The sequence below is a fragment of the Corvus brachyrhynchos genome, unplaced genomic scaffold, assembly GCF_000691975.1.
Source record: "Corvus brachyrhynchos isolate BGI_N302 unplaced genomic scaffold, ASM69197v1 scaffold281, whole genome shotgun sequence".
Classification (NCBI taxonomy): Eukaryota; Metazoa; Chordata; class Aves; order Passeriformes; family Corvidae; genus Corvus; species Corvus brachyrhynchos.
This window is the reverse complement of record NW_008236509.1, coordinates 5,406,731-5,431,924: the sequence shown is the minus strand read 5'-3', so window position 1 is coordinate 5,431,924 and position 25,194 is coordinate 5,406,731. Positions and strand designations below refer to the sequence as shown.

General features: G+C 35.9%; 1 protein-coding gene across 3 annotated transcripts in view; it reads left to right on the top strand.

Moving 5' to 3' along the window:
* Window positions 1-20,663, top strand: part of ANO3 (anoctamin 3) — a 199,311-nt gene extending 178,648 nt beyond the window's left edge. For all 3 annotated transcript variants that reach the window (XM_017726382.1, XM_017726383.1, XM_017726384.1), the window contains 13 exons: window positions 6,778-6,860; window positions 7,780-7,920; window positions 8,275-8,439; window positions 9,748-9,784; window positions 11,813-11,924; window positions 13,106-13,163; window positions 14,643-14,740; window positions 16,211-16,356; window positions 16,463-16,615; window positions 17,255-17,402; window positions 18,631-18,711; window positions 19,345-19,450; window positions 20,215-20,663. In XM_017726382.1, coding sequence (XP_017581871.1) covers window positions 6,778-6,860; window positions 7,780-7,920; window positions 8,275-8,439; window positions 9,748-9,784; window positions 11,813-11,924; window positions 13,106-13,163; window positions 14,643-14,740; window positions 16,211-16,356; window positions 16,463-16,615; window positions 17,255-17,402; window positions 18,631-18,711; window positions 19,345-19,450; window positions 20,215-20,397 — 1,511 coding nt within the window. In that variant the 3' untranslated portion in view covers window positions 20,398-20,663. The remainder of the gene's footprint in view (window positions 1-6,777; window positions 6,861-7,779; window positions 7,921-8,274; window positions 8,440-9,747; window positions 9,785-11,812; window positions 11,925-13,105; window positions 13,164-14,642; window positions 14,741-16,210; window positions 16,357-16,462; window positions 16,616-17,254; window positions 17,403-18,630; window positions 18,712-19,344; window positions 19,451-20,214) is intronic.
* Window positions 20,664-25,194: the final 4,531 nt, after the last annotated feature.

The window sequence follows — 25,194 nt, the reverse complement described above, 5'->3', positions numbered from 1 at the left end:
GTGTAAGCTTTGTGGGGAACCATCGAGAACAAACCTCCTTGCTTTGAAAGTTACTGTAATTGTCAGGCTGTATTGAATTGCTTCCTTGTGTGTGCAATACTTAAGACTTTTTTTTTTAGTGAAACATCAGTGTTCATACAATTTAGAAAAATACTGAAGTTCTTCAAGGACAGTCATTGCCTTTAGAGCTGAATATGCAAGCAGTGATGTTGCAGTAAAACAGCAGTGCTATAGATTAGCCAAATTTATAGAAGAACCCTAAACTTACATTAACTGGTTGAGTAAGTGTTTAAGGAAGCTATGAACAGATTATTGGAAAAAACCAAAACAGATTGTGCTATTTGGTTCACTGGTATTCACATTTCTCCGTACCAGCTCAGTGAAAATCAGTGCAATAGATATAGCCTGAAGTGAGTAGAACTGGGACAGTAGACAGTAGACATGGGATTAGGCTGAAGTTCAGTTACCTAGATTAGCTCGACCTTTTCTTTTTTGGCAAGAAAAAGAGGTTTTTACATACGTTGGTCACCATCATGTTTCTTCAGTGGGTTTTGCACTCTGCATTTTCTTCTGTGCTGATAGAGTCACATTGCATCTGAGACCTGTGCCAGCTGAGTAGGAAAAACGCCGGTTCCAGAAAGGGGAAGGTTGAAATTTCTCCTTCAGTGTATGGCTTTACAAAGAGATGTAGTGGCCCTTATTTAAGGTCACCAGGATGTGAATGAATTTCCCATAAAAATGGCCCTCCAATGTAAACCTGAGTATGTAAAAATAGGTTTTTGGTGTGATAAAATAATTGCAACATTTCCTGACCACAGCCCAGCACCTGCCAGTGATAGGCATAATGTCTGCAAAACCTCTGCAATTGTCAAGAAAATAATAATTTCAACTTCTTTTATGGATAGATAATACAGTCTTTAGATCTATAAACTCAAGTGACATTCTTTTGCCTGTCATTAAATTGAACCTTTCACCATTTCCCATTAGATTACTTAGGAAGTAATTTATGGAGTAAATGGTGATGTGATTAACAAATTATTAATGGCACTTTTTTTATCTGAGATAATATGTCCATATTTGCAGAATTTTCGAACTTAACAGAAGCCTCAATTTTACCTTTGCATCTATGAAATAAAAATAGACAGAACATATAAAGTAAGAGATAGACTATTTAACTTCTAGAATTCACAAAGAAATAATTGCAGATCATGGTCTCAGAAACGTACTGGATGTTTGGTCATGTGGCTCTTGGCTCTAAAATTCAGATTGCTCTCCAAAAATGACATTCTTCTAAATTTAATGAGTAATAAACATTACATTTTTAAGTCTAAATGTATTTTAAGTTTTGTCCTGAGAAAAAATAGTGTTTAAATTTTTAGTAAACTACAAAGAGAAATATAAATATGAATTTTAATCTATAATTAATTTAATTTTTATCCTCTGTTTACTATTTAGCAACCTGACAAATATAAGTGCACTGGCCTAGCTTCTGAAGTGTTTCCTGTCAGTTTCCAGTAGAATTAAACTCAACAGAAGCAATAACAATGTAGTTTCTAACAGAAGTTTGCTATAAAGTGTCATATATGAAATACTGCTCTCCATCATCAGCATTTAAAATGGCTCTGAACTTACTCTGAGGGAAATTCTATACTTGCTTGATAAGGAGCATAAGTACCCACTAAAGAAAAGTACGAGTTGGAGGGAAATACTGTCATTGCTTATGATTGCTACTTCTCTGCCTTAATATTTGAATTACGAAATGGGTTTTATTTTCAATTACTTTCTCAGAAATACACTCTAAGTAGAATTTGACTACAACAGTACTGATTGCCTTCCCTAATACAGTATAAAAGAGCATATTAATCAGATCCACTAATAAGCATAGAAACCCCCTCGGACTTAACTTTTAAGCTCTACAAAGCTTGAAAGAACCTGTTGAAATACTGCTGTGGCCCAGAGTGCAATTAGTCTGTTGGGGAGAGGGGAGTGCAGGTACAATAAGGGTGGCTGCGAGACAGCGGTCAGGAACATGCCATGCTGGTGAGGCGAGGTGAGGTGGGGCAGCCCTTCTCTGCATGTCTGGGATCCAGCCCAACCAACTTTCTGCTGACATGACTCAGCTCTGTCCTTACAGAGTCCACAGAAATTGCAGTGTTTTTAGTAAAGTGGGCAGACAGTGCTTATTGATTAATAATTTCAAAGTCTTTGAACTAGTATTTCAGAAGGGTGACTGCTTCCTGTAAACTATGGAAACTGTTGCTCTGTGTATGACGCAACGATTAATTTTAAAAAAGATAGCTCCTTTTTATTACAGTTTTCTACAGTACACTGGGTGAGATGAGAACTGGTAAGGTCTGTCTTCTACAAAATAAAGCAGCAGTTTGAAATTTCCATTAAGAAAAGCATGCTGCTAGAAATGGATCTGCTCCTATCTCCAAATACGTTCACAGTGGCAATGATTTAAGAAAACAATGTAAATCCTAATTTTCTGAGTTTATCAGATGTCATTAATTTTTACTTTTGAAAATACAACCAGCTAGGGATCTGAATGTTACATCTCTTTCTCCTCTCTTTTTATCTTACATTCGAAAATACTGGATTAAATTAGGAATGAAAAAGGCATATCATATAGAACTTCATATGCTCATCCAGTCAACTCGTGACTTTTTTCATTCTTTAATCCTTTCTGTATATTTATTCTAGGCTGGTATGTGGTGAAGAGAGACTCAGAAATGTTTCAGTATTGTGTGACTATTTGAGTGGAATGACATGATGTTGTCATCTGTTTCCACTTTATATTTTTAAGCAATCAAGTGCAAATACCTTTGCATAACTTACCCTTGAGGTAAGCGTTGAGGATATGGTATCTACAGGAGGTATTTATATAGAAGCAACTGGTGTTGTTTCTTGAAAATACTGCATGGACAAGTGGAAGTTTTTTCTGTGAGATGGACCAAGTTCTACGAGTTCTAATATCCCTTTGGGGGGAAGTAAATTGTTTAGTGGCATGAGATGGGGTGGTCTGTCACGGGAGGGAGGACAGAGTTGGATGCTGTGGGTGTGGTTTTCTGATTTTTGGTTTATTTCTTTGGAATCTAAGATTCTCTTCAGTGTGTATTAGCTAGCTTCCAATTCACATTTATTCCTGTGTCTGGGTGGACATCTATCTAATAGGTTGACCATGAGATCTGAAAACAAGCACCACTAGTTTATGTCCAAATCTTACACAGCATTAACCAAATGACAAGTCATGTGCTGGGGTCAACAGTATTCACATCTGCATGCACACCTTATGGTGCTGATAAGCCTTTCTGAGAGTTTTTTTTAAAAAGAGGTTGTTTGAATAGCTGTATAATATTTGAAAATATCAAGATCTTAAATATATAGTCTGAAATTCTGTCCAACTATATCTGTTGAAGCGGTATGAAAGTCCTACGCCTCTAGTGCTGTCCTGGACTGAAGCATTGGCCTTGCTTCAGTGTGCTTGCTCTCTCTTTTGTTTGTTAGCAATTTAACTCATCTCTTATGAAAAGTGAAAGCTTTTTACCTCAGTTACTTAACATCTAATAGAAGATGTTTGTGACTGAATTCTTGGCTATGAATTGTACACCTGCAGCATGGTGCCAGAAGGCTGGTGCTGAATGCTGGCCCACTGTTCCTGGAAAGCAAGACCTCCAGCAGTGAGACAAGGTGTGATCAGATTTGGAGCTGTGGCCCTATGCAGGCAAGGTGGTTCAGAGTTCTCCAGGAGTGTAAGAGGAAACTAAGCAATCCTTCAGCTGTAGCCAGTATTTTTTAAGTGGCAGTTTCAACTCTGGAGAACACCACAACCGTGTGCAGGGCTACAGCCTTGGGGAAAAGTGGCTGGAAAGCTGCCAGCTTTAAGTTTAAAAGGACCTGGGGGTGCCAGTTGATAGCTGTCTGAACATGAGCTAGCAGTCTGCCAAAGTGCTCAAGAAGGCCTGTGGCATTCCGGGCTTGTGTCAGAAATAGTGTGGCCAGCAGGACTAGGGCGATGACTATCCCCCTGTACCCAGCACTGGTAAGGCTGCACCTCAAACAATGTGTTCAGTTTAGGGCTGCTCACTACAAGAGAGACATTGAGGTGCTGGAGTGTATCCAGAAAAGCATGGTGGAGCTGAGGAAGGGTGGAGCATCAGTGTGATGAAGAGCAGCTGAGGAAGCTGGAGGTGTTTAGCCTGGAGACAGAAAGGCTCAGAGGGGACCTTATTGCTCTATATAGCTACCTAACAGGAGGAGGTTGTAGTGAGGTGGGTGTCAGTCTCTTCTCTTGAGCAGCAAGTGACAGGATGACAGGAAATGGCCTCAAGTTGTGCCTGGGGAGGTTTAGATTGGATATTAGGAAAAATTTCTTCACTGGAAGTGTTGGCTGGCATTGGAATGGGCTGCCCAGGGGGGTGGTGGACTCACCATTCCTAGCCGTCTTTAAAAGATGTGGTAGATGTGGCGCTTATGGACTTGGTTTAGTGGTTGATTTAGCAGTGCTGGATTAACAGTTGGACTTGATGTTTGAAGAGGTCTTTTCCAGGGTAAATGATTCTATAGTTCTATGATTTTAGATCTTCATCGGTGTGAATACTGGTAGTTTAAGGGCTGTAAGCATAAGATAACTTACATAAGAAACTTTCAGAGGTGTACAATGGGCAGAATTGCAGACTATATTGCAGAGCATTGAATAAATCAATAAATCTTTAGTGATCTTTAGAGTGATCTTTACCACAACTCTGGACAAAAGGAAAAGAAGTACAACATGTATATTGAGATTTAAAATTCTGAAATGCAGTGTGCTCAGGGAAAAGCAGGGGAGGCACCAGATAATTTTTCTGTGGGAAACTGGAGGCTTGTGTGTTTCCCTCTAAACTAAGTTACCCTGAACCCTTGAAGAGCAGAGAAAATCTCTGCCAGGTCAAAGCAATGGTAGAACATGAATGGTCTCATCTTGATGTTCAAATGGTTGGATTAGTCATGTATGTCTTGTTTTTCTGGAGCAGTAATTGATAAAAGTCAAGGCTTATACTTTTCAGAGTGTGGAGATCAGAACAAGAGATGATTCAGTGAGAAGTTCCTATCAACCAGAACTGGAAGGGCTGGATTGCATGGAGAGCAATTGGAAGTGGGTGGTATTAGTAGTGTGATGCAGTAAAATAAAGTCAGGCTTTAGGAAGGATACTTTAGGAAGGATCCAGGCTTTCTGTAGAATTGGACATATACTTGAATTTCAAAATTCTGTTGTTTTTTTCACTGTTACTTAGACTAGAACTTTACACCACAGCAGAAGTTGTGTGAATTGCTTTTCTTCCAACATACAAGGCTTTTTATATACCTTTAGCTTTTTTCTCAGTAGCCCTGTAGCACAGCAAAATTACTATGAATTCTATTCTACTATGGGAAAGAGAACATTGCAGCTTTTTAAGACCTCAGATGAGTCTGGAAAAGGTACTTCAGTTGAGAGGTGTAGTTAACAACTTGGCCTTGCTTCATCTAGATAGAAGATTTCATTTATCACTGCATTGTCAAATGCTTCATGCACATACATAACATAAAAGACATCATTTATTTTTATTCATATAATACTATAACCTATTATTGGTTGTGGTAACACACAACGTCAGTGAGAAAAGGTTGTTTCACCTCAGGTTACTCAAGTACAAACTCCATTACTGCTTAAATGGAGACGTGGGTGCTGTTCTTGTTAAGAGCATCTGAAAACTTACATCTGTAATGAATACAAGATCCATGCTTCAAAGAATAAAAGAACATACAACCTAGAAATAATACTCAGGGAAAAGTTCCTTTCGTTCAACAAGCCATTATTTATGGGTTGTGGTATGGTGAACTTCTGCTAAGTTCAAGTTGCTGTGCTTTAGTATATAGATAAGTCACGTGTATTTATGTAGATATAAGTATAATATATTTAACTAATTATAACTGTACCAAGTATATATAGAAACCCAAAAAGATATTAAATGTAGTACAGAAATGTAGATAAAGGTAGGAATATGAGACTATCTTGTTCAGTTTGAGTTAGAAATACTTCTTCTGAGCAGTTGGCTTTCTAGAAGGAAGCAAATTTTCTTACTTCCTATTTGAATTCATTGTTTTCCAAGGAACAGTTTGACAATTCTATGTTTTGTCAGGAATCACATCCTAAACAAGGTGTCTTACCCTCACTGACAAACTACAGTGTTTTGGAAATTTGGAGATATTTATTAGTTGTAGTTATCCTACCAAAACCCCTAAGTACATGGAGAATCTGATTACAGTCTCTCACCTAGATGAGAAATAATTGTCTAAAGAATTATTCTAACAGTAAAACTGTGCAGTATAAAACTGGTATAGCTGGGAAAGAAGTGAGGTTGTCTTGATTTGAACTGAATAAAATGAGATAGCTCTTAGCTCTTTATTAATAGATGTCATTGTGAATATGTATCCTTGTTTCTTCAAGGAAAAATTTTATGTTTTGAATACAATTAAAAGTAAAATGATGAATTTGAAGGGATGGCAGTGTCTCATATTGACAGGTACCTATCTCTGTACAGATACTGCAGACAGCAAAAATATGATTCTTTGATAAACATTGTAAAATAGTGTTTTAAATTTAACAGGGATTATCCTGAAGTTAATTAGTTAGTTTTTAGATTCTACAGGGAAAACTGTCAGAAAGTGTCTAATGATACGTATTACATTGCTGATTTTCTTAAGATCTGCATGGCCCTTTTTTTCCCCCCACAACTAAAGTAGAGTTGTTTTCCACAGCAACAGTCTTTCTAGAGTTTTGGAAAAGACGGAGAGCTGTATTAACCTATGACTGGGACCTCATAGACTGGGAAGATGAAGAGGTAAGAAGAAAGAGAAGTAAACATGTAAAGCCTTGCTATCAGCATGGTTAAAGTCTCAGTATCAATCCAAATTGTATGTCAGTCATCTGAGTTTGTCATTCAGATGACATTTGTATTTATAGCACTAGTTGCAGAATACAAAGGTATGCTTGAGACTGTACAAGGATACTTTGCCTTTTGCAACTAACATTATAATTCCAAATATAATTCTACATATTAAAAGTATCCTTTGAAAAACCGAGTGGAAATACTTCCCGTACAGAGGATGGGAGATACTTCTGATGTCAGCACAGATGCCTTTCAGTTCCATGGTTTCTTGTTCTGGAAATTCCTGATCCTGCACAACAAAAGACAAGCAACAGGACAGAAACGAGATTTTGTATCCTTTGGAGAGGCATAACTTATCCTTGAACATTCTGTGATCAGCATCAGCAATAATAAAATTTTATTATTCCATAAATCATTAGTCAACATAGCTGTAATTTACTTATACTGGTGATTTATTGCAGTTTAAGTCAATAGACTTTACTTGTTTTACAGCTTTCCATAGATGGGTAGATAGAAGCTGGTGGCTTTTAATAAATGCTCTCATAACACAAAAAGCACCATTGTAACTGGCCCTAATTTCTAGTTTTCTTACCAATTTTTGCAGACAATCTAGTGTCTAAGTCACCAATATAAGCCATGATTCTTTTTAACACACTCACATAGAGGGGAAGGCTCCATAGGTTTCTGTTCTTTGCTGGTCTCTGGCACTGCTTCCAAGGATTTTCAAAAGAGCCAGTTATCTAGGTATTTGAGTTGAAACATTTTAAAAAATCATTTGTATCAGTATAATTTTCTACTTTATAGCACATGTATGTCTGACTGTTGAGAGAAATAAGTAATACAACAAATGGAATCCACCCTGTCATTCCAGGAAGAGCTGCGTCCCCAGTTTGAAGCTAAATATTCCCAAGTGGAAAGAGTAAATCCCATCACAGGAAAACCTGAACCTTTTCAGCCTTTCCCTGATAAGCTCAGTCGACTGATGGTGTCTGTCTCAGGAATATTCTTCATGGTGATGTTTAATAATATTAGAATTATTGTATTGTAATTAATCTTATTCTGATGTAAATAGTAACTCAGCGTGAGTGCATTCATTAAGATTAATGGATTTATATAATATAGACAAAACTGTCTCAGTCTTCCTGCTTGTTCAGGGATCTCTTTCTTTCACAAGATGGAATATAGTTATATTGTAAAAGAACAGTAAAGAAATGTTTTAACTAATCTTGGTTTTTTGTTCTCTCAAATTCTGCTCTCCAGAACAAATAACTACCTTTAAAACACTTGTTTTGTTATTTCAGTGGATATTATTTCAGATGTGATATCTTTTGTTCTAATACCTCTGCTCATAAATACATACCTGTAGATTTCACTGGTCCTTACTGCAGTGTTTGCAGTTGTGGTATATCGACTGGTAGCCATGGAGCAGTTTGCTTCTTTCAAGTGGTATTTCATCAAGAAGTATTGGCAGTTTGCAACATCTGGCACTGGAGTCTGTATCAATTTTATGATCATCATGTCGCTGAATGTTGTAAGTCTTCTGTTCTTTTAAAGGAGTGGTTAATTTAAGAGTAATTTTTACAAGCTTACTGAGTTAACCATATATTAGATATATACATGTTCATGCTTATAGCAGTGTCTGAAGCTAGTATTTCAGTGGATTTTTCTCCTCTGATACCATGTTTGTCAATGTTTTTCTCTAATTACTCCTTGATTTGTCACTGCACATCTTTGCTTATGTCACCAGGTTACAGGGGTACAGATTGCTGCTTTTTGCATTTGTATTTTTTTAATATTAGCTTTTGCAATAGATCTCTAATTGGAATGACATTGTTTTCTTGGCTGAGAATTTGCTTTCTAGGTTGTTTTTAGTTAATGACTTTGGATTCTTTCCTTTCTTATTTAAAATTCAGCTATGATATCAGTGTTGCACAGTCCTAGAATCACTGTGATATAAGGTTTGGTGTAAATTTTTTCTATCATGTAAAAGCACAGGTTTAATCATTTGCTCTTATAGCACTACACAGATAGAAACTCTATTCTTGCAGCTGCGGTATTATTTATTGTCTTTCTGTTCCCATGCAAGCACAAACAGATAAAAAGGAATAATAACCCAGCAAACACTGGCTTTTAATTCTCTAAAGGACATTGTGCACTCACTGCAATAAGAAATAATTTTTCCAATCAGAGTCATGTGTTGATTAGTGTTATTTATATATGATCACTTCACATAATAAAAAGTACATTCAAGTGAACAAGCAAAGCTATCAAAAATAGCTTGCTATTTATAGCATACTCAAGGAAATATATATCAGAGTTGGCAACTTCCTGGGGCTAAGGCATTTAAAATAAAGACTGGAGATAGTCAATATATAGAGAGATAAGGAAGTTTTCAGTAGAAGGCTGATATCCTCAACCAGTATCCATATTCATGCAAAGGAAAACAGTACTGTGTCAAGGGATTTTTCCTACTTTTAGATTACATAAGTCCATTCTTGAAATTAGAGGATAAACATCTAACTGTTGATTAAGAAAACCATTGATGTCTGAATATTTCTCTTGATCGATTTGTTTTTGTTTTATCTTTATTGTATATTTAATGTATATTTATACATGCTTATATACATTTACATGGATAAAGAGAATGGGGCTGGAGGAGTTTAATGAAGTCTTTATAGAAAACTATACACATTACATAGCTGCAGCATCGCTGTCCCTTATCTGTCCAGATACCTGTAGAGCAAGAGAATACCATGCTTTTGATGCTTGTTTTCATTCTGGATTTGTCATCACAACAGCCAGGATGTCCTATACTTACATCATCTAATTTCCTTTTTAGGTATATGAAAAGGTTGCCTATCTCCTGACAGACTTAGGTATGTAGGTCTTTACTAATGATGTTGTTCTTGCTGGCTATGGCATATACCTTTGTAATTCCATAAAGAAGTGTTTTGAAAACTTCATCTATGAAGTATGTTTCTGGCATTTCCCTCAACAAGTGAGAAATATCTCAGAAAGAAAATAAATTATTATTTTACTGAGGAAATAAAATAAAACTAAGGAATTTATTTTTCTACTTTTAATGTTTCATAGTATACACTGAAAAACAGTAATCTTATTTTGAAGCAAAAGTCGAAACATATTCTTTCTTGCCTGCTAAAGGGTTTTTTCCATTTTCCCCAAATGCTTGTTTGTTTCTTACTGATTTTTAATTTGATCTTTCATATGGAAAAAAAAGGGTTAACATAAAATTAAATTGTCCAGGATAAAAATGTTAAGTCGTGAATTTTAAAGTAGCTCTAATTCTGTAACATTAAAATTTTATACTGAAGCCTCTAGCTGTGATTAGATATGTACATGAGATAAAGCTTTCTAGCTTATAGAAAACAAGGAAGCAAAGACAGAATTTAAGATCTTTGTCTGTGTCAATGTGTAGCTGTTTAGTGTTTTGTTTAACATGCTCACTTTTAGCCCATGTCAAAATACGCAAGTGATCTTGTCTTGGTTAAAATGCCAGCTGGCTGCCTAAATTCTACAGCTCCCTCTTTTGGTTGAAGTGTTAAACAAGGTGCTCAAAACTTCATAGTGCTTCAGGTAACAGGCAGCTGAACAGGCTAGAAAAATTCAGAATGTATAGTCAACTTACTCAAATTATTAAAATATTTTAAAGTCTTTTTTCATATTAAACTGATTTCTATTCCTTTTAAAATATATTATATTGTTACAGACCAGAGAATGGGAAAGAAAATAATTGTTGAAGTGTATAAGCAAAATACACAAATTTTTTACAAAAAAGGTTTCTTGAATTAAACATAATGGAGCATTAGGTGTTTGAGCTAGGTAGCTCATTCTTCTTGCTAAGGTGTTTTACATCAGAAAAGGACACCCTTCTGGGAACAACTGTCCATATGTAAAGCTGGTATCCTGTATATTGCTACACAAATTTAGTCATTGTTAGACCAGAGTAATTAAGTAGTACAAATTTTAACTGAAAAATCCAGGAAGTTTAGATTTACAACTCATATACTTTACAACTCATGTGCTTTAAAATTTTACCAATGTACTATATTCCAAGTTTGATACATCCATCAGAGATGGATTTTGTAAAAAATAATTAGTAAACGTTATCACAAAGTTCTAACTCAGACATAAATAGTGTTCTACAAACCTTAAGGAAAGATATCCAAGGCAGGGCAGACCCACACAGAACACTTGTAGCCCTACTACACATTTCTACATTTCTTTCCAAAAGAACCTCTGTCCTTTCCTCATTGAATTATAAACTGTTTGGCACTCCACAAGCATTATGATAGGGAAGTCCTGAGGATGAAGTGGTGGTCCTACAGAAGTATTTAGAAGGTGAGAAGCTTGGATGAGAAATCAACTGGCTTTTAGTTGATTCTTTCACCTCTGCTTTCCTTGGCTTCTTTCCCCAACTATTGCTCTACTGATTCCAAGCGCTTTTGGGTTTTTGGGGGGATTGGGTTTGTTTGGTTGGTTTGTTGGTTTGGATTTTGTTTGTTTGTTTTGGGGTTTTGTTGTTGTTTTTGTTTGGTTGGGTTTTGTGGGGGTTTCTTGTGTTGAGTTTTTTTCTTTGAATCAAGATACCTTCAATCTTAAGCCAAAAAATTCACATTGGTTTATGAATTATTCATGGTAGTGAAACAGCTACCTTCCCATAGTATTATGATTAATTCTGAACCAAGGGGCTTCTATCTTCTGTTTCCACATAGAAACAATGCAGTCTGAGCTGGGGCAGTGAAAATAAATCAATTGCAACCTAATGGGGCAACCATGATTTAAAACCCTCACTTGTTTTGTTAGCGTTGATTGATTTGTGAGCAAAATTACACATAACTCAATTTCTTTTTTGTTTATATAATGTATATTGTGTCTTTCTGAAGAGCACCCTAGAACAGAGTCTGAGTGGGAAAACAGCTTTGCCTTGAAAATGTTCCTCTTCCAGTTTGTCAACTTGAACAGCTCCATCTTCTACATCGCCTTTTTTCTTGGCAGGTAAATTATCTTTGCCAATTGCACTTAAAAGAAAACTTGCACAGAATTCAAAATCTTCACTAATTTCGTAGATTTGAAGAAAATACAGTGACAGTTTGAACTGTAAGGTTTAGGTATGAGTTGGTTTCTGGGCATAATTAAAGCATGAAATATTTTTAAATGTATGGAAGGGTTGGACCCTTGAAATGTTTACTCATGAAACTAGAGTAAAAATTCTACTTTTTTATGGGGTGTACATGACTTTCCTACTAAATAAGAACTCAGAACTTTTGAAAATGCAGCCAATTCCTAAATGTGGGTCTGTATTTAGCCCTGTGTTAATAGGCTTTATTAATCTTTTCTTGTTTATTCCCCTTGAGCAACATTTCCAAGAATGCATTTCTGTAAATAGTAAATATTGTCTGGAAAATCTTATACAAGAGTAGGAAGCAGAAATTCTGGCTCCAATTTTTGTGTGTATCTTTAGCTTAGGGTGTGAGATACAGCACAGATCTAACCTTGCTTCATCTTTAGTTCAGTTTTGTTATGGTCACACTTACCAATCCCACAGAACCTACAGAATATTTCAGGGTATCTTCTATAAAGTTCTATAGTATCATTTCAGGTCAAGATTGTTTGGAAAGAAACTAATGAAAACAAACAAGGAAAAAAAAAAACACTAATAAAGACTGTTGGTGATAATCTGTTACATTCGGTGGTGTATTCAGCATACAGTATTAAAATTTCTCTGTGTCTTGCTCTCTCCTGTATCTAATATAGAAACCCAGGCATGGGTTTCTTTCTCTCTTTTATAACTTTCACCGAAGTCGTCAAGAATTGTGATTCCTTATACAAATCAAGTGTACACTTCACATGGGCAAGCAGATCCCTGTGCTGCAGCTAATTCCTATTAATTATAACGGCTTGCTTATCTCCTTAGAAGTAGATTAGAGTCTGAATATCTAACATCTAAAATCTCTGAAGCTAGGATTTTTATTCAGGACATAATAAAAGTTTAGGATCACTTGCAAAATGATGGTCCTTGTTTGCATTCTGAAATGTACATATCCTACGGACACCAAATTTAAGCCTGTGTGATTTATTCTGTTGGTATTTCCTGAATTCAGTGGGTGGTATGAAACAACTACTGATACAGGGTGTTCCTGGAATGTTCACTGAGAAACAGAAATCTTATTTTCCAGATTTGCAGGCCGCCCAGGAAAGTACAACAAGCTTTTTAACAGATGGAGGCTGGAAGAGGTAAACAATCCTGTTTTCTGTTCCTGTGATATTTCCATGAGTAAAAAGAAAATGGCTGCAGGACATGAATGCCCATTTTAAAGATTTTATTATTCCAAGTGCAGCAAATACTAAACTCTTATTTATAGCAAAGGATAGGATAGAGGAGATGTGTTTTTCCTTCTGTGTTCTCCACTCTGCCCAAGACACGCAAGTTCTTTCTGCCTCTGCCTTAGGGAAAAGTCATCAGTGATAGTCCCTTACGTCACAAGCACTATGAGTCCTATGGGAATGGAATCTCCTGGTATTTGGAATTTTTGGTTAGAGGACATAAATATAATGCCATCAGCTTTTGTATCAACTTTATAAATTTTTGTCAGCACAGAAAAAACACGGATCTGTTGGAGTGGGTCCAGAGGAGGGCCACAAAATGAGTCAGAGGGCTGGAGCATCTCTCCTGTGAATACAGGCTGAGTTGCAGATATTCAGCTTGGAGATGAGAAGGCTCCAAGGAGGCATTATTACTGCCTTTCAATACTTAAAGGTGCTTATAAGAAAGAAGGGGACAAATTTTAGGGCCTGTTGAGACAGGGCAAGGGATAATGATTTTAAACGAAGAGAGGCTAGATTTGGACTAGGTATAAGGAAGAGATTTTTATTTTTATTTCTATTTCTATTTTTATTTATTTATTTATTTTAATTTTTTTTGTTTTATTTTTATTTTTACTACTATTATTAGGATGGTGAAACATTGGGACAGGTTACCTAGAGAGGTGATGGATGTTTCCCTGGAAACATTCAAGGTCAGGTTGGATGGGGCTTATCTAGTTGAAAATGGCCATACTTATTGCAGGAGTTTGGACTAGATCATCTTAAGGGATCCTTTCCAACCCAAACTAATATATAATTCTAATATTTAAAAGAAGAAAAATATTATTTTCAAGATTTAAGTTGAATGTTAGAATTGCAACTACCAGTATGCTGAAGTTCCCTCTTTCCTCTGAAAAACAGATTTCTTCTATTGCAACTTGGTAGCGACAGAGTAAAACGTTGTACCTTTGTAGTCCATGATCTGAAAAAATGGTTCTGTAATTACTTCACATTTTGATATGGCAGTCTATACATATACCTGTAGTTAAGATACCAGTACCAGAAATCCTGCTAGTCTCTCTATAAACTCAGATTCTTGCAAATGAAATATTGCTCCATTCTTTTGAAATTGTTTATTGGTCTAAGTGAAATGGTCTGTACAATTTATCATACATCTAGCACACATACCTTTAATTTAGTCAATATGATCTAATATCTAACATTATGTCTAAAGGTTGTTTAGCTGAAGTCTGTTAATATTTATTTTATTAATACTTCTTTTAATATTTCTGCAGATGGAGATTAGTGTTTTTCACCACACATATTTAATATTTTTATTAACATTCTGAACAAATAAAAATAAAGGAATTATCTGATTTTTAGCAATAGATCTCTTCCACTTCATTTCAGTGTCATCCTAGTGGCTGTTTGATAGATCTCTGCTTGCAAATGGGAGTTATTATGGTTTTAAAACAAATGTGGAACAACTTCATGGAACTAGGCTATCCGTAAGTTCAGATGTTAAAGTTCATTTTAAAAATAGTAAATACATGATTCAGTGATAGGGAGAAATGGTATTATGTTTGGAGAATGTTTTCACTTGTTGTACCTCACATATTGTCACTTTATTCCCAAGGAAAGCATTAACTGTTGCTCTAAGATAAAGCTTCTCAGAGTATGTTAAATATCTAAATTTTTTATTATGTTTTCATTTTCCATAATACAAACAGAGATGTTCAGCCTCTGAAGAGACTAATGAGCTAAGAGTCTTACAGTTCTCTTGAAACTGGAAGAGTATGTTTCCAGTAAAAGGTTGATCATCAAATATTGATCTAATTGAAGTCTCGACCTTGAAAATATGTTAGAAATATGAAAATGTGTTAGAAAGGGTTTTGCTCAACACACATGCAATTGCAGTTGTTCTGCAAATGAGGGATAATGTACTGTATGTTGTGGAATGAGGATTTTTGGAAAGGAGAAACCTACTTGAACTACCAGGCTTCCTGTCTTCTCAGCCAAGCAGGATATTAACTTCATCTAAAATTTATTTTAGAACATGCTTATATTCTGTTACAGAAAGAAGTGTTTTGTTTTGACAAAACCATTGTTTGCAACTTAGGCAACAATTTGTCTTTCAGTAACAAGATAGATCAAGAGCCAAACACTAAATTAGCTTGAGAAAAAAAGAGCAGACTTTTTATAAAAATACTTACAAGAAAGTTATTTCCCATCTTTAGTCTCTTTTCCATAATGTCTAGAAACAAGCAGTAGTCTTTAATTGGTCCATGTGTCAGTACTGGATAATATTTTCATTTGAATAACAGTTTAATTTATGAGCCTACTATCTCCTTAATATTTATAACTACTTTGGGAAAAGATCTCTGCACAGCTTTATGAAGAATAGTCTTAAATATTTCCACCTTCAGCATTCAGCAACACCTTCTTAAATGCTTATTCCTGCTTTAAGAAAAGAAATATTCTGTAGAGCACCTAGATCTTTAGGTTTGTTCAAAAATATATGTATTCTACTATTTAGTGTATTCTAATATGGAGTTCTTACTGAGTTCCACTTATTTGGTTTGTCTTTTACAGGATTGAAGATAAAGTGCTATTAACTTTTTAGTGCTCTCACTATGTATGATTTTTTTTCTTGTTCTTCTTTTTATTTAGTCATTCAGGTAAATCCTACCAAAAAATAAAAAGTCTATGCAAGCATGTTCTATATTCTGAAAAGCTTATTTGTACAATGCCAAACATGCTACATTAAAGACATAATTAAAACTATAATGCAGAATTTTGAGATCTTTTATAAGTTCTTTGCATTGTATCTAAGATGATATTGTAAAATTTTCCTTAAAATAGCTAAGTAATCATCCAGGTGCATTTGAAAATAGGCCCACTTATTTCAAAGCAGTACCAGAAAGTATTTTAAATCTGTGCACAGATAGAGTCAATAATATTCTCTTTATGTAATAAAGTTTATTACAGAACTGGTGGTCACGACGCAAAATGAAGAGAAGAGGGCAATCAATGGAGAATAAAATTTCTCTTCCTCAGTGGGAAAAAGATTGGAATCTGCAACCTATGAATCTCCATGGTTTAATGGACGAATATTTAGAGATGGGTGAGCAAATCTGGGAGGTGTTGGTTTTCTTCAGAAAGTAGAACTGTGTTGCATGTTAAAAGATTTTTTGAATTTCCAATTTCTAATCATAGAAATGCCTGTCTAGTTTTACAGTTTGGCTTTACCACCATCTTTGTTGCTGCCTTCCCACTGGCACCTCTTCTGGCACTGCTTAACAATATCATAGAAATCAGGTTAGATGCATACAAGTTTGTTACTCAGTGGCGAAGACCTATGCCTGCAAGAGCAACAGATATAGGTGAGAGAACCTAATGGCTGTCACTGTCAGGTATCATTTCTTTGTATTTTCCTCTTTAAAACAGAAGTATATCATGTCAAGATGGTAATGTAACCAACAGATTTCAGTGACAACTTTCCTTTTAGGCAACAAAAGGATAGTTAGTTGCTTTGATAAGAGGATTCCTCAAGTTTGTTTTCCATTTACAATAAGGAATAGCTTGAATATTGAAAACAGGCTAAAAGTATTTCAGGCTTCTGATTTGTGGAACTCTAGGTCTAAAATCAATTGAATTTAGAAATTAAATAAAAGGACTGAATGAAGTTTTAATTTAAAATTGCATTAAATAAGAAATCTCTTTCCAGAATCTCCTATTTGGCCTTTATAACAAAAAATTACGGTTATGCCTTTGTTGCTTAGCTGTATTTTCTCATCAGGGTGTGCCCTATTGCAGGATTTCGTTGGGGTGGCACCAGTGGTTTGGCTGGAATGTGGGGACATGGCTTTATCTTGACTAGTTTTTCTGTCTCATAATTCACTCTCAATAAGAAAGGAAAACTGTATGACTAATAATGACTTTATTATCACTAGTATGACTTTATATGACTTAATATGACTATAAAAAAGTGACAACTTTGTTGTAATTTCTCTTGTTTCTAGGTATTTGGTATGGAATTCTGGAAGGAATTGGAGTTCTGGCTGTCATCACTAATGCCTTTGTTATTGCCATTACTTCTGATTACATTCCACGTTTTGTCTATGCATACAAATATGGTCCCTGTACAGATCAAGGGTACAGACAAGAAAAGTAATTAGGATATTCTTTATATATACATGCATTTTTCAGTGGAAGCACAATTTACTGCTGTATTTTTATGATAACACAGATACGTTTCTTTTACATCTGTGCAAACCTTCACAGATGTAAAGTGCAAGTAAGTCAGCCATTCCAAAGAGTTTGCAAAGTAGCTAGTTATATAAGTGGAAAATCATGTCTTCCCTTCTGAATGCAAACAAAAAAGTTTGTACATTGCATCAATTTTCAGATCTTTTCTAGGTAAGCTTTTCTTCTTCTCTGCAATGGGTCTATACTGTCTTCTCCCAGTACATTCCCAAACACATGTATATGCTCCCAAAAATAGAGATTTACTCTTCCTGAGCTGTCACAGGAAAAGAGAGTTTAAGGGCAAAAAGAATGAGGTGGGATAAGATGAAAAGAGACAGTATCAGAAAAATGTTAGTGCTCAATGCACACTACCCATTTAAGAGAGAACTGTGTAATTCTATTTCTTCTTTTGCCAGTAGTGATTTGAGGTATCACAGAAAACCTGAAGATTCAGATTATAAAAGGATGCCTCATGCATCTCTTCTTAAATTTTCTTTGATTTTTCAAATGTGCTTTAGTTAAGTTACAAGACAGATTTCAAAGAAGATAGGACATCTTACATGTCTGTGCTTTTCAAGCAACAGCAAAAATTCACTCCTACAGTCATAAATCAATATATTTATGTGATTTCTGTAATTAATAGTAATACATTTTTGCCTTTAATATAACTGTTCGGTATATATGCACTGTTCATTTTACTGTTGAGGAAAACGCTTTGATTCAACTCATAAAACTTTTTTTTTTTTTTTTTTTTGTATGTGCTGCATTATTGGTGGCAGATTCTGCAAAGGTGTTAAATTATTCTGCTCTCTGCCTTTGTATCCATCTTTCAAAGTTCAGTAATTTTAGGAAACAGTTAAAAACACTGTAGCAACAATTTTTGGTTTATATCTTTCAGTAGATAAGAACCAAAACCATAAAAAGTGCTGAAAATAGACTTCTAAACAGTGCTATACCTGGAACAGATGTTAGTCTTTTCTTTCCAAAAAACTTTGCTTCTCTGCATGAAATTTTAGAATTGCTTTTCTCTTGATAAGCAAATAAAATATTATGCTCACAATATCTGATAGCAGAATATGTTTACATACCATAAGTTTATTGTATAACCACTTTATGAAGAAAGTGCTGCCCATATGGCTTTTTCTTTCAGATGCTTAAAAGGATACGTCAACAGCAGTTTATCAGTATTTGATTTGAGTGAACTTGGGATGGGATACTCAGGATACTGTCGGTATGTTTCAATGCTTGCAAGCCATTATCTTTCATGTCTCTATGAATCATTTAATTTAAAAGCTTTGCCAGCTGCCAAGAAGACTAAAAATCCTCATTTCAATTTCATTAAGCATTCTGAAATCAATTAATTAAAATACACAATTAAAATTTTTGTTACCTCTCTAACCCTAGTTGAGATTGCAAACATTTATGCAAGATGAATACAAGAAATTCAACATAAAAATGAAATATGACATGAGTTCACTCCTGTTTTCAGACTTAGTTTTGCAGTGAGCATCAGTTTAAATTAGAATCACATTTCATTTATGCAAACTTTGGAGAATCTCAAATGCTTATAAGCAAAGACAAGAACCAATTCAGAATCAACACACTTAACACTCCAGCTTTTTAACAATAAAATAAACTGTTTGCTCTGAATTTTTGAAAGCAAAAAGTACTGTCTCATAAACAGCTCTATTTAATAGCCTATATTTTGGACAGTTGCTCTCCCTTTCTGTTTAATTCCTCTTGAAGTCTGCTTTCACTTCAATTTCTCTCATTTTAGCCAGATCTGGGATGAACTAGAGAGCACTTGACCATGTTTAGGGTTTTGAGCACAGGTTAACTTCCTGGGTTTCTCTTTGCTTTGCAGGTATAGAGACTACAGAGCTCCACCGTGGAGTTCAACTCCATATGAATTCACTTTGCAGTTTTGGCATGTCCTGGCAGCACGGCTGGCCTTCATAATAGTATTTGAGGTTAGTTGTGGAAGGGAACAATTCCTTTCTACCTCTTAAAAGTCTGAATTGATTCTTTATGGTAGTTCTATAAGTAAATTGTCATTTTAATCATTTGTTCGTTCGTTACAGTCAAGGGAGAGGAAAAAAATTATCTTCCCCAAACTGTTGTCTCTCAGCTGCTTCAAACAGAAATGACAGAGCATGCACTTACTGTAGAGCTCCTCTAAAATCGTATTTCCTTAACAGTCATCTTATACATCATGTTGGTTCCCTACCCAATCTTTCATATTTTATTGAAAAACAAGGAATGCTAGTTTTGTGTATATTGGGCAGTTGTTACAAGATAAAATCTGTGTCAGGAAAATGATACATGACTCTAGCCTAATATAAAAGTAGAAATGTGTATACTAAGTTTGAAGAACGTATTGCATACTACCCAGGAATCTGGTTGCCTATTTCCATTATAAGCCTGAAAGAAGACTGTTTATAGGTAGCGTTTACATTTGTGGATCAAACTAGCATATCCTATAGTCACATCTTTATTTAAGTCACTAACTATACCCTTTGTCTTACTTTTTAGAAAACTTCAGCACTTGCCCGTTTCTTTTAGATCACTCATTTACTCACATGTGAGTGTTTTTATTTAAAAAAATGGATTTGCCTTTCAGTCACAAACTGAATCTCAGTTCCAGTTTTGCCACAGACTTCTAGGCTCTAAAATGTAGTCCTACAAAGGAATACTTATCGATATTTTAAGCAATTATTTCTGTTTTTCTTTTCAGCACCTTGTTTTTGGAATAAAGTCTTTCATTGCCTACCTAATTCCAGACATACCCAAAGACTTGTGTGACAGAATGAGAAGAGAGAAATACTTAGTCCAGGAAATGATGTATGAGGCTGAACTGGAACATTTGCAAAGAGAAAGGAAAAAGAATGGGAAACAGTATCACCATGAATGGCCTTAGTCACTACCCTGTTACAACAAAACCACTGTTTGAAATTGGAGAGTGAAGTTTCAAAATTGTCAGTCTGGCATCAGTGTGAGATTGGTGGTGGTGGTATATATATGCTCTTGCTGGGCAGTACAGTTGCATACTTTGGTTGGCACTGAAAAATAGGTGTTTCCAGTGACGACAATGAAAAGCCTTACTTATAACTGGTCTGTGATGAACTTCAAGGAGAATTGGCATTCAGAAATGTACAGACAGATTAAAAACCTGGGCACTGTTTTTAAAAAAGGCAATGAATTTTCATATCAGCATGATGAAAACAGAAAATTACCTGTGAACCTATAGAGTAAGGGAGTGACTAAAACCAACTTTTGTGACATCCACTACTTCTACAGCTTCTGATTGCTGAGCTCCATCTGTAGTGGCCATGACTTGATCTTTCAGGCTTACTGTTTTGTCATGTTTGCCCTAGTCTCTTACTGAGATTGTGGATGTGGTCCTACCTTAAAAAAGGGGTCTGTGGCTGCTAAATATTTACTATGCAGTTTAAGATTTGCACATCAATGTCATTCATTTATCCATCTAGTTGAAAACCAAAAAGTCCAAATTCAGAAAGAAAACAGCAGCACTAGGAGAACACATTGTATTGCCCACGTTGCAGCTATGTTTGAAAATTCTACAGCTGTTGAGTTGTCTTTCCACTTCTGTGTATGGAAAGGCCATCTCCACATGCTTCCAGGATGAAAGAACTCATTTTCATGCTGTGTTACTGTTCCTCTTTATCTGTCTGGGCAATGATTCCATGACTTCACAGAACGCTAACTTGAAACACTCCCATGCAGTGCAAATGACTTTCTCTTCAAAATACAATTTTATCTTTATAGTATGCAAGCTTCTGCAGATATATATGAGACATACAGTATAACATTGTGGCTTGCTTGTTCAGGAAAGGAGAAGAAGAGAAATTTGTAACAATGTCCTTCCTATTGTAATAGTTAACATTGCAGTAATGTACACTTCTTTTATTGGCCTAAATATGTCATAACACTGGAGTTGGATACAAACAAATATGTATACAGATTGTATATAAATGCACAGACACACAGTGGTTACTCTTAGATTTATTATTATTATTATTATTATTATTATTATTTGTATGCCTTGTTACACTGCGGGGGCATTTTTTTGGTAAAATCACTAAAAGGTAGATGTTCATTGAAGAATCAAATTTCAGTTTTTATGTGCAAACAGCATATTGCAGTGTTGCTTGTGGTTAATAGTCATATTTTGGTGATGAAATTGTCTATTACTAACATTTCATAATATGGGAAAATCACTTAACATTTAAACAAGTTTGAAGGGATACCTTGCAGGGAAGGGAATGGAGAAACAGAGTTATGGTTATTCTGTTTCTCTTGTACAATTTCAAATAATGCTTCTCTATATTGGGCGAGAAAAATTTAGGAAACAAAAAATCAGCAAAGCACAGTAATTACAAAGTCTGCAAATTTTAACATTATTTTTAGGGATAAAGTGGCAGCAAAATCACTGCTGACAGGTAAGAAAATACCTGAATTTTTACTATTTACATTATCCTATTGAAAGTGTGATTCCAGTATTCACTTGCGTTTATTAGCACAATAATTTTACTTTGTTTTATTTTGTTTTATTTTATTTTATTTTAATTAATTTTAGGATTCAAGAGCCCATCAAAGTGGGTAAATAGGATCTGTTGTATCCAGAGAGCCTAGCATCAGACTTCTAAGTTCTTCAGTTGTTTCACCATATTCGTGAGATTTCTTGGTTAATTCCAGCTCTGGGACCAGACAAGGCAATTGTAGGAGTATCTACAGAAAGGAGGAAAGAAATTTGAAGATCTGGTCCAATCAGATACATTACCCATTCTTTCTGTGATAAAGGGCTGATGGAACTCATCTTGCCATATTTTGGAAAGGCTCCAAAAGGTTCCTTCATATTCTGGGTTGTGCATTAAGTTCCTCAGGAGTCATTATTAGAAAAAAAGTTAGTGCACTCTCCTCAGTGCTAATAGAATCACAACGTTTGATTTAATTTATTATCTATCTGTCTCATTCTATGGATTGTCAAACACTCTTTGACAGCATTAACCCTGTGTCACAGTTTTTGTTTCTGTGCCATAGTGATCATACTTCAATTCTTCAGAAGGTCACAGATGAGCTCTTTTTAATGTTTTCTCTAAAAACAAAATGTCTTGGCTGGTCCAAGGTATAAAGATACAGGATAAAATCAGCCAAAAATCAGAAATACTGATTTTTTAATACTCTCTTGTTTCTGCTATTGATATTGGCACATCAATACATACTTAGGCAAATTCCAATTGGACTTGAAAAACCACATTAAAAATCTTTTTGTATTTGAGATTTACATATATATATTATGAATTTTTTTCAACACTGATATATAGGAGTATATGAAAGGCAAGTGTGTAGATCTGATATGTTGCATTTTATGCACTGGAAAAGCACAAGAAGTTTGGGGAAACACTCTGTGTGTCCTTTACTTTTGGAGGACATCAACAATGTGTAAAGGTCTTGCCACTATCTAACCATTTGCTTAAGCTGAGAAACCTTTTTGCTAGACTTTGCTTAGTATGCTGTTTTCATTGATTGCACGTTATTTTCCTAAAGAATAAGGCACACACTGTCCTCAGGAATAATGTATTTTTTGAATGGTGAATGATCTTTTCATATTCTAAGTATTGTCTTTTCAAACAAATGACTAGTATGACTAGACTGTGCATGCAGGCTGCATTTGTGAAATTTGACAAAGCTTTAGAACCTCAATTTGTGCAAAAATGCTTTAGATCATTGCAGATCTAATCTATGACAACTTTGCTCTATGCACGCGCCCTTAGAGAGACTGCATGAGCAAGTAGATTTTTTATATATAAAGTATTTGTTCAAAATGTGTTAATTTTTCTTAACCAAATTCTGCATCTTGATTCAGACAAAAGAAATGTACATTTCAGAAATGGCACAAAGTCCAGATACATGATCTACACCTCATTTCTTACGACTTTTTATTCTAAATTTGTGCCTAATGTATGAGATCTGAATTTTGGTGAATAAAAAAAGGAAAATAAGAATTCTGTTTTATTGGCCATCCTAATGAGAGGTTCCCCAAAGTTTGTCTCCACAAAGAGGGAGGCATTAGAGTATTCACAACTGTGTGCTAAGGCTTGCCTGAATGTTGAGCGCAGACTCCCACAGCACACTGATTGAGCATCCTTGGATGGATACTTGGAAACAAGGCAAACCTCATGATGACTTCAGTAAACTGTCACTCATGGCATCCTTCTGGAGAACGTGGCAGCAGGTGCACTCTTAGCTGAATTAAAGCTGCCTGGATGGCCATGCCCAGACAGTGGCGGTGAATGGTGTTTTTCCAGTTGGCAGCCTGTCAGTAGTGTGGTTCCCCAAGGCTCAGTATTGGGGCCAGGTCTGTTTAATGTCTCTATCAATGATCTGAACAAGGGGATCAAGGGCATCCTCAGTGAGTTTGCAAACAACACTGAATTGGGTGGGATTGTTGATCTGTTGGAGGGCAGGAAGGCTCTGCGTAGGGATATGGACAGGCTGGATCAATGGGCCAAGGCCAATAGAATGTTCAGTACGGCAAAGTGGCAGGTCTTGTCCCTGGATCACAGCAACCCACTGCAGTTCTACAGGCTAGGAGCAGAGTGGAAAGCTGCCCTGCAGAAAAGGACCTGGGGGTGCTGGTCAACAGCAGTTGAACATGAGCCAGTGTCTGCCCAGGTGGGCAAAAAAGCCAACAGCATCCTGTCCTGTGTCAGAAAGTGTGGCCAGCAGGACCAGGGAAATGATTGTCCATCTGTACTCAGCACTGATGAGGCCACACATTGAGAACTCTGTCCAGTTCAGGGCCCCTTAGTTCCAGACAGACATTGAGGTGCTGGAGCATGTCCAGAGAACGGCAGTGAAGCTGGTGAGGGATCTAGAGAGATTAAGTCATAGGAGGAGCAGGTGAAGGAGCTGTGGTTGATTAGTTAGATGAGGAGGCTCAGAGGAGTCTTATCACTCTCCACAACTACTGAAAAGAGATTGTAGCAAGGTGGGAGTCAGCCTCTTCCACCAGGCAAATAGTGACAAGACAAGGCGACATAACCTCAGGCTGCACACAGTAAGGTTCAGGTTGGACATCAGGAAGAATTTTTTCTCTGAAAGCATTGAACAGGCTGCCCTGGGAGGTGGTGGAGTCATCATCCTTGGAAAGTGTTCAAGAAATGACTGGACATGGCACTTAGTGTTGTGATTTATTTGTCATGGTGATGTTCCGTCAAAGATTGGACCCGATAATTTTTGAGGTCTTTTCCAACATTAATGATACATTCTTTCCTAACCCTTTTCGTTAAAGGATTTATAGAGAAAATTGTGACAAGGCTAAAATTTTGATAATGATGATAGATTGATGCCTTTTCCTGGTCTTAAAATCAAGAATCAAACACGGTTAGAAGGAAAAAAGGGATTTTACCTTGGTATTTATTTTAAGGATCCTTAGGTGTACTACATCCAGGTCAAATGCACCCCAATGCACACCACAATGCCCACCCCCCAAAAGATCGGGTATAACATTATAGGTCTTACTAATTAGCATATCTATCAAAGATTCCCCAATAAAAGGCTCGAGTGACTCCCCTCCCCAAGGAGCCTTCTCCTGGATGGTTCTATCTTAGTTTACAGAATGTATTCTGGAGAGGACCTTGGGGTCTGGGGCACACTGATCCCTAGCTACGAAGCTTCTAAAATGTTTAGT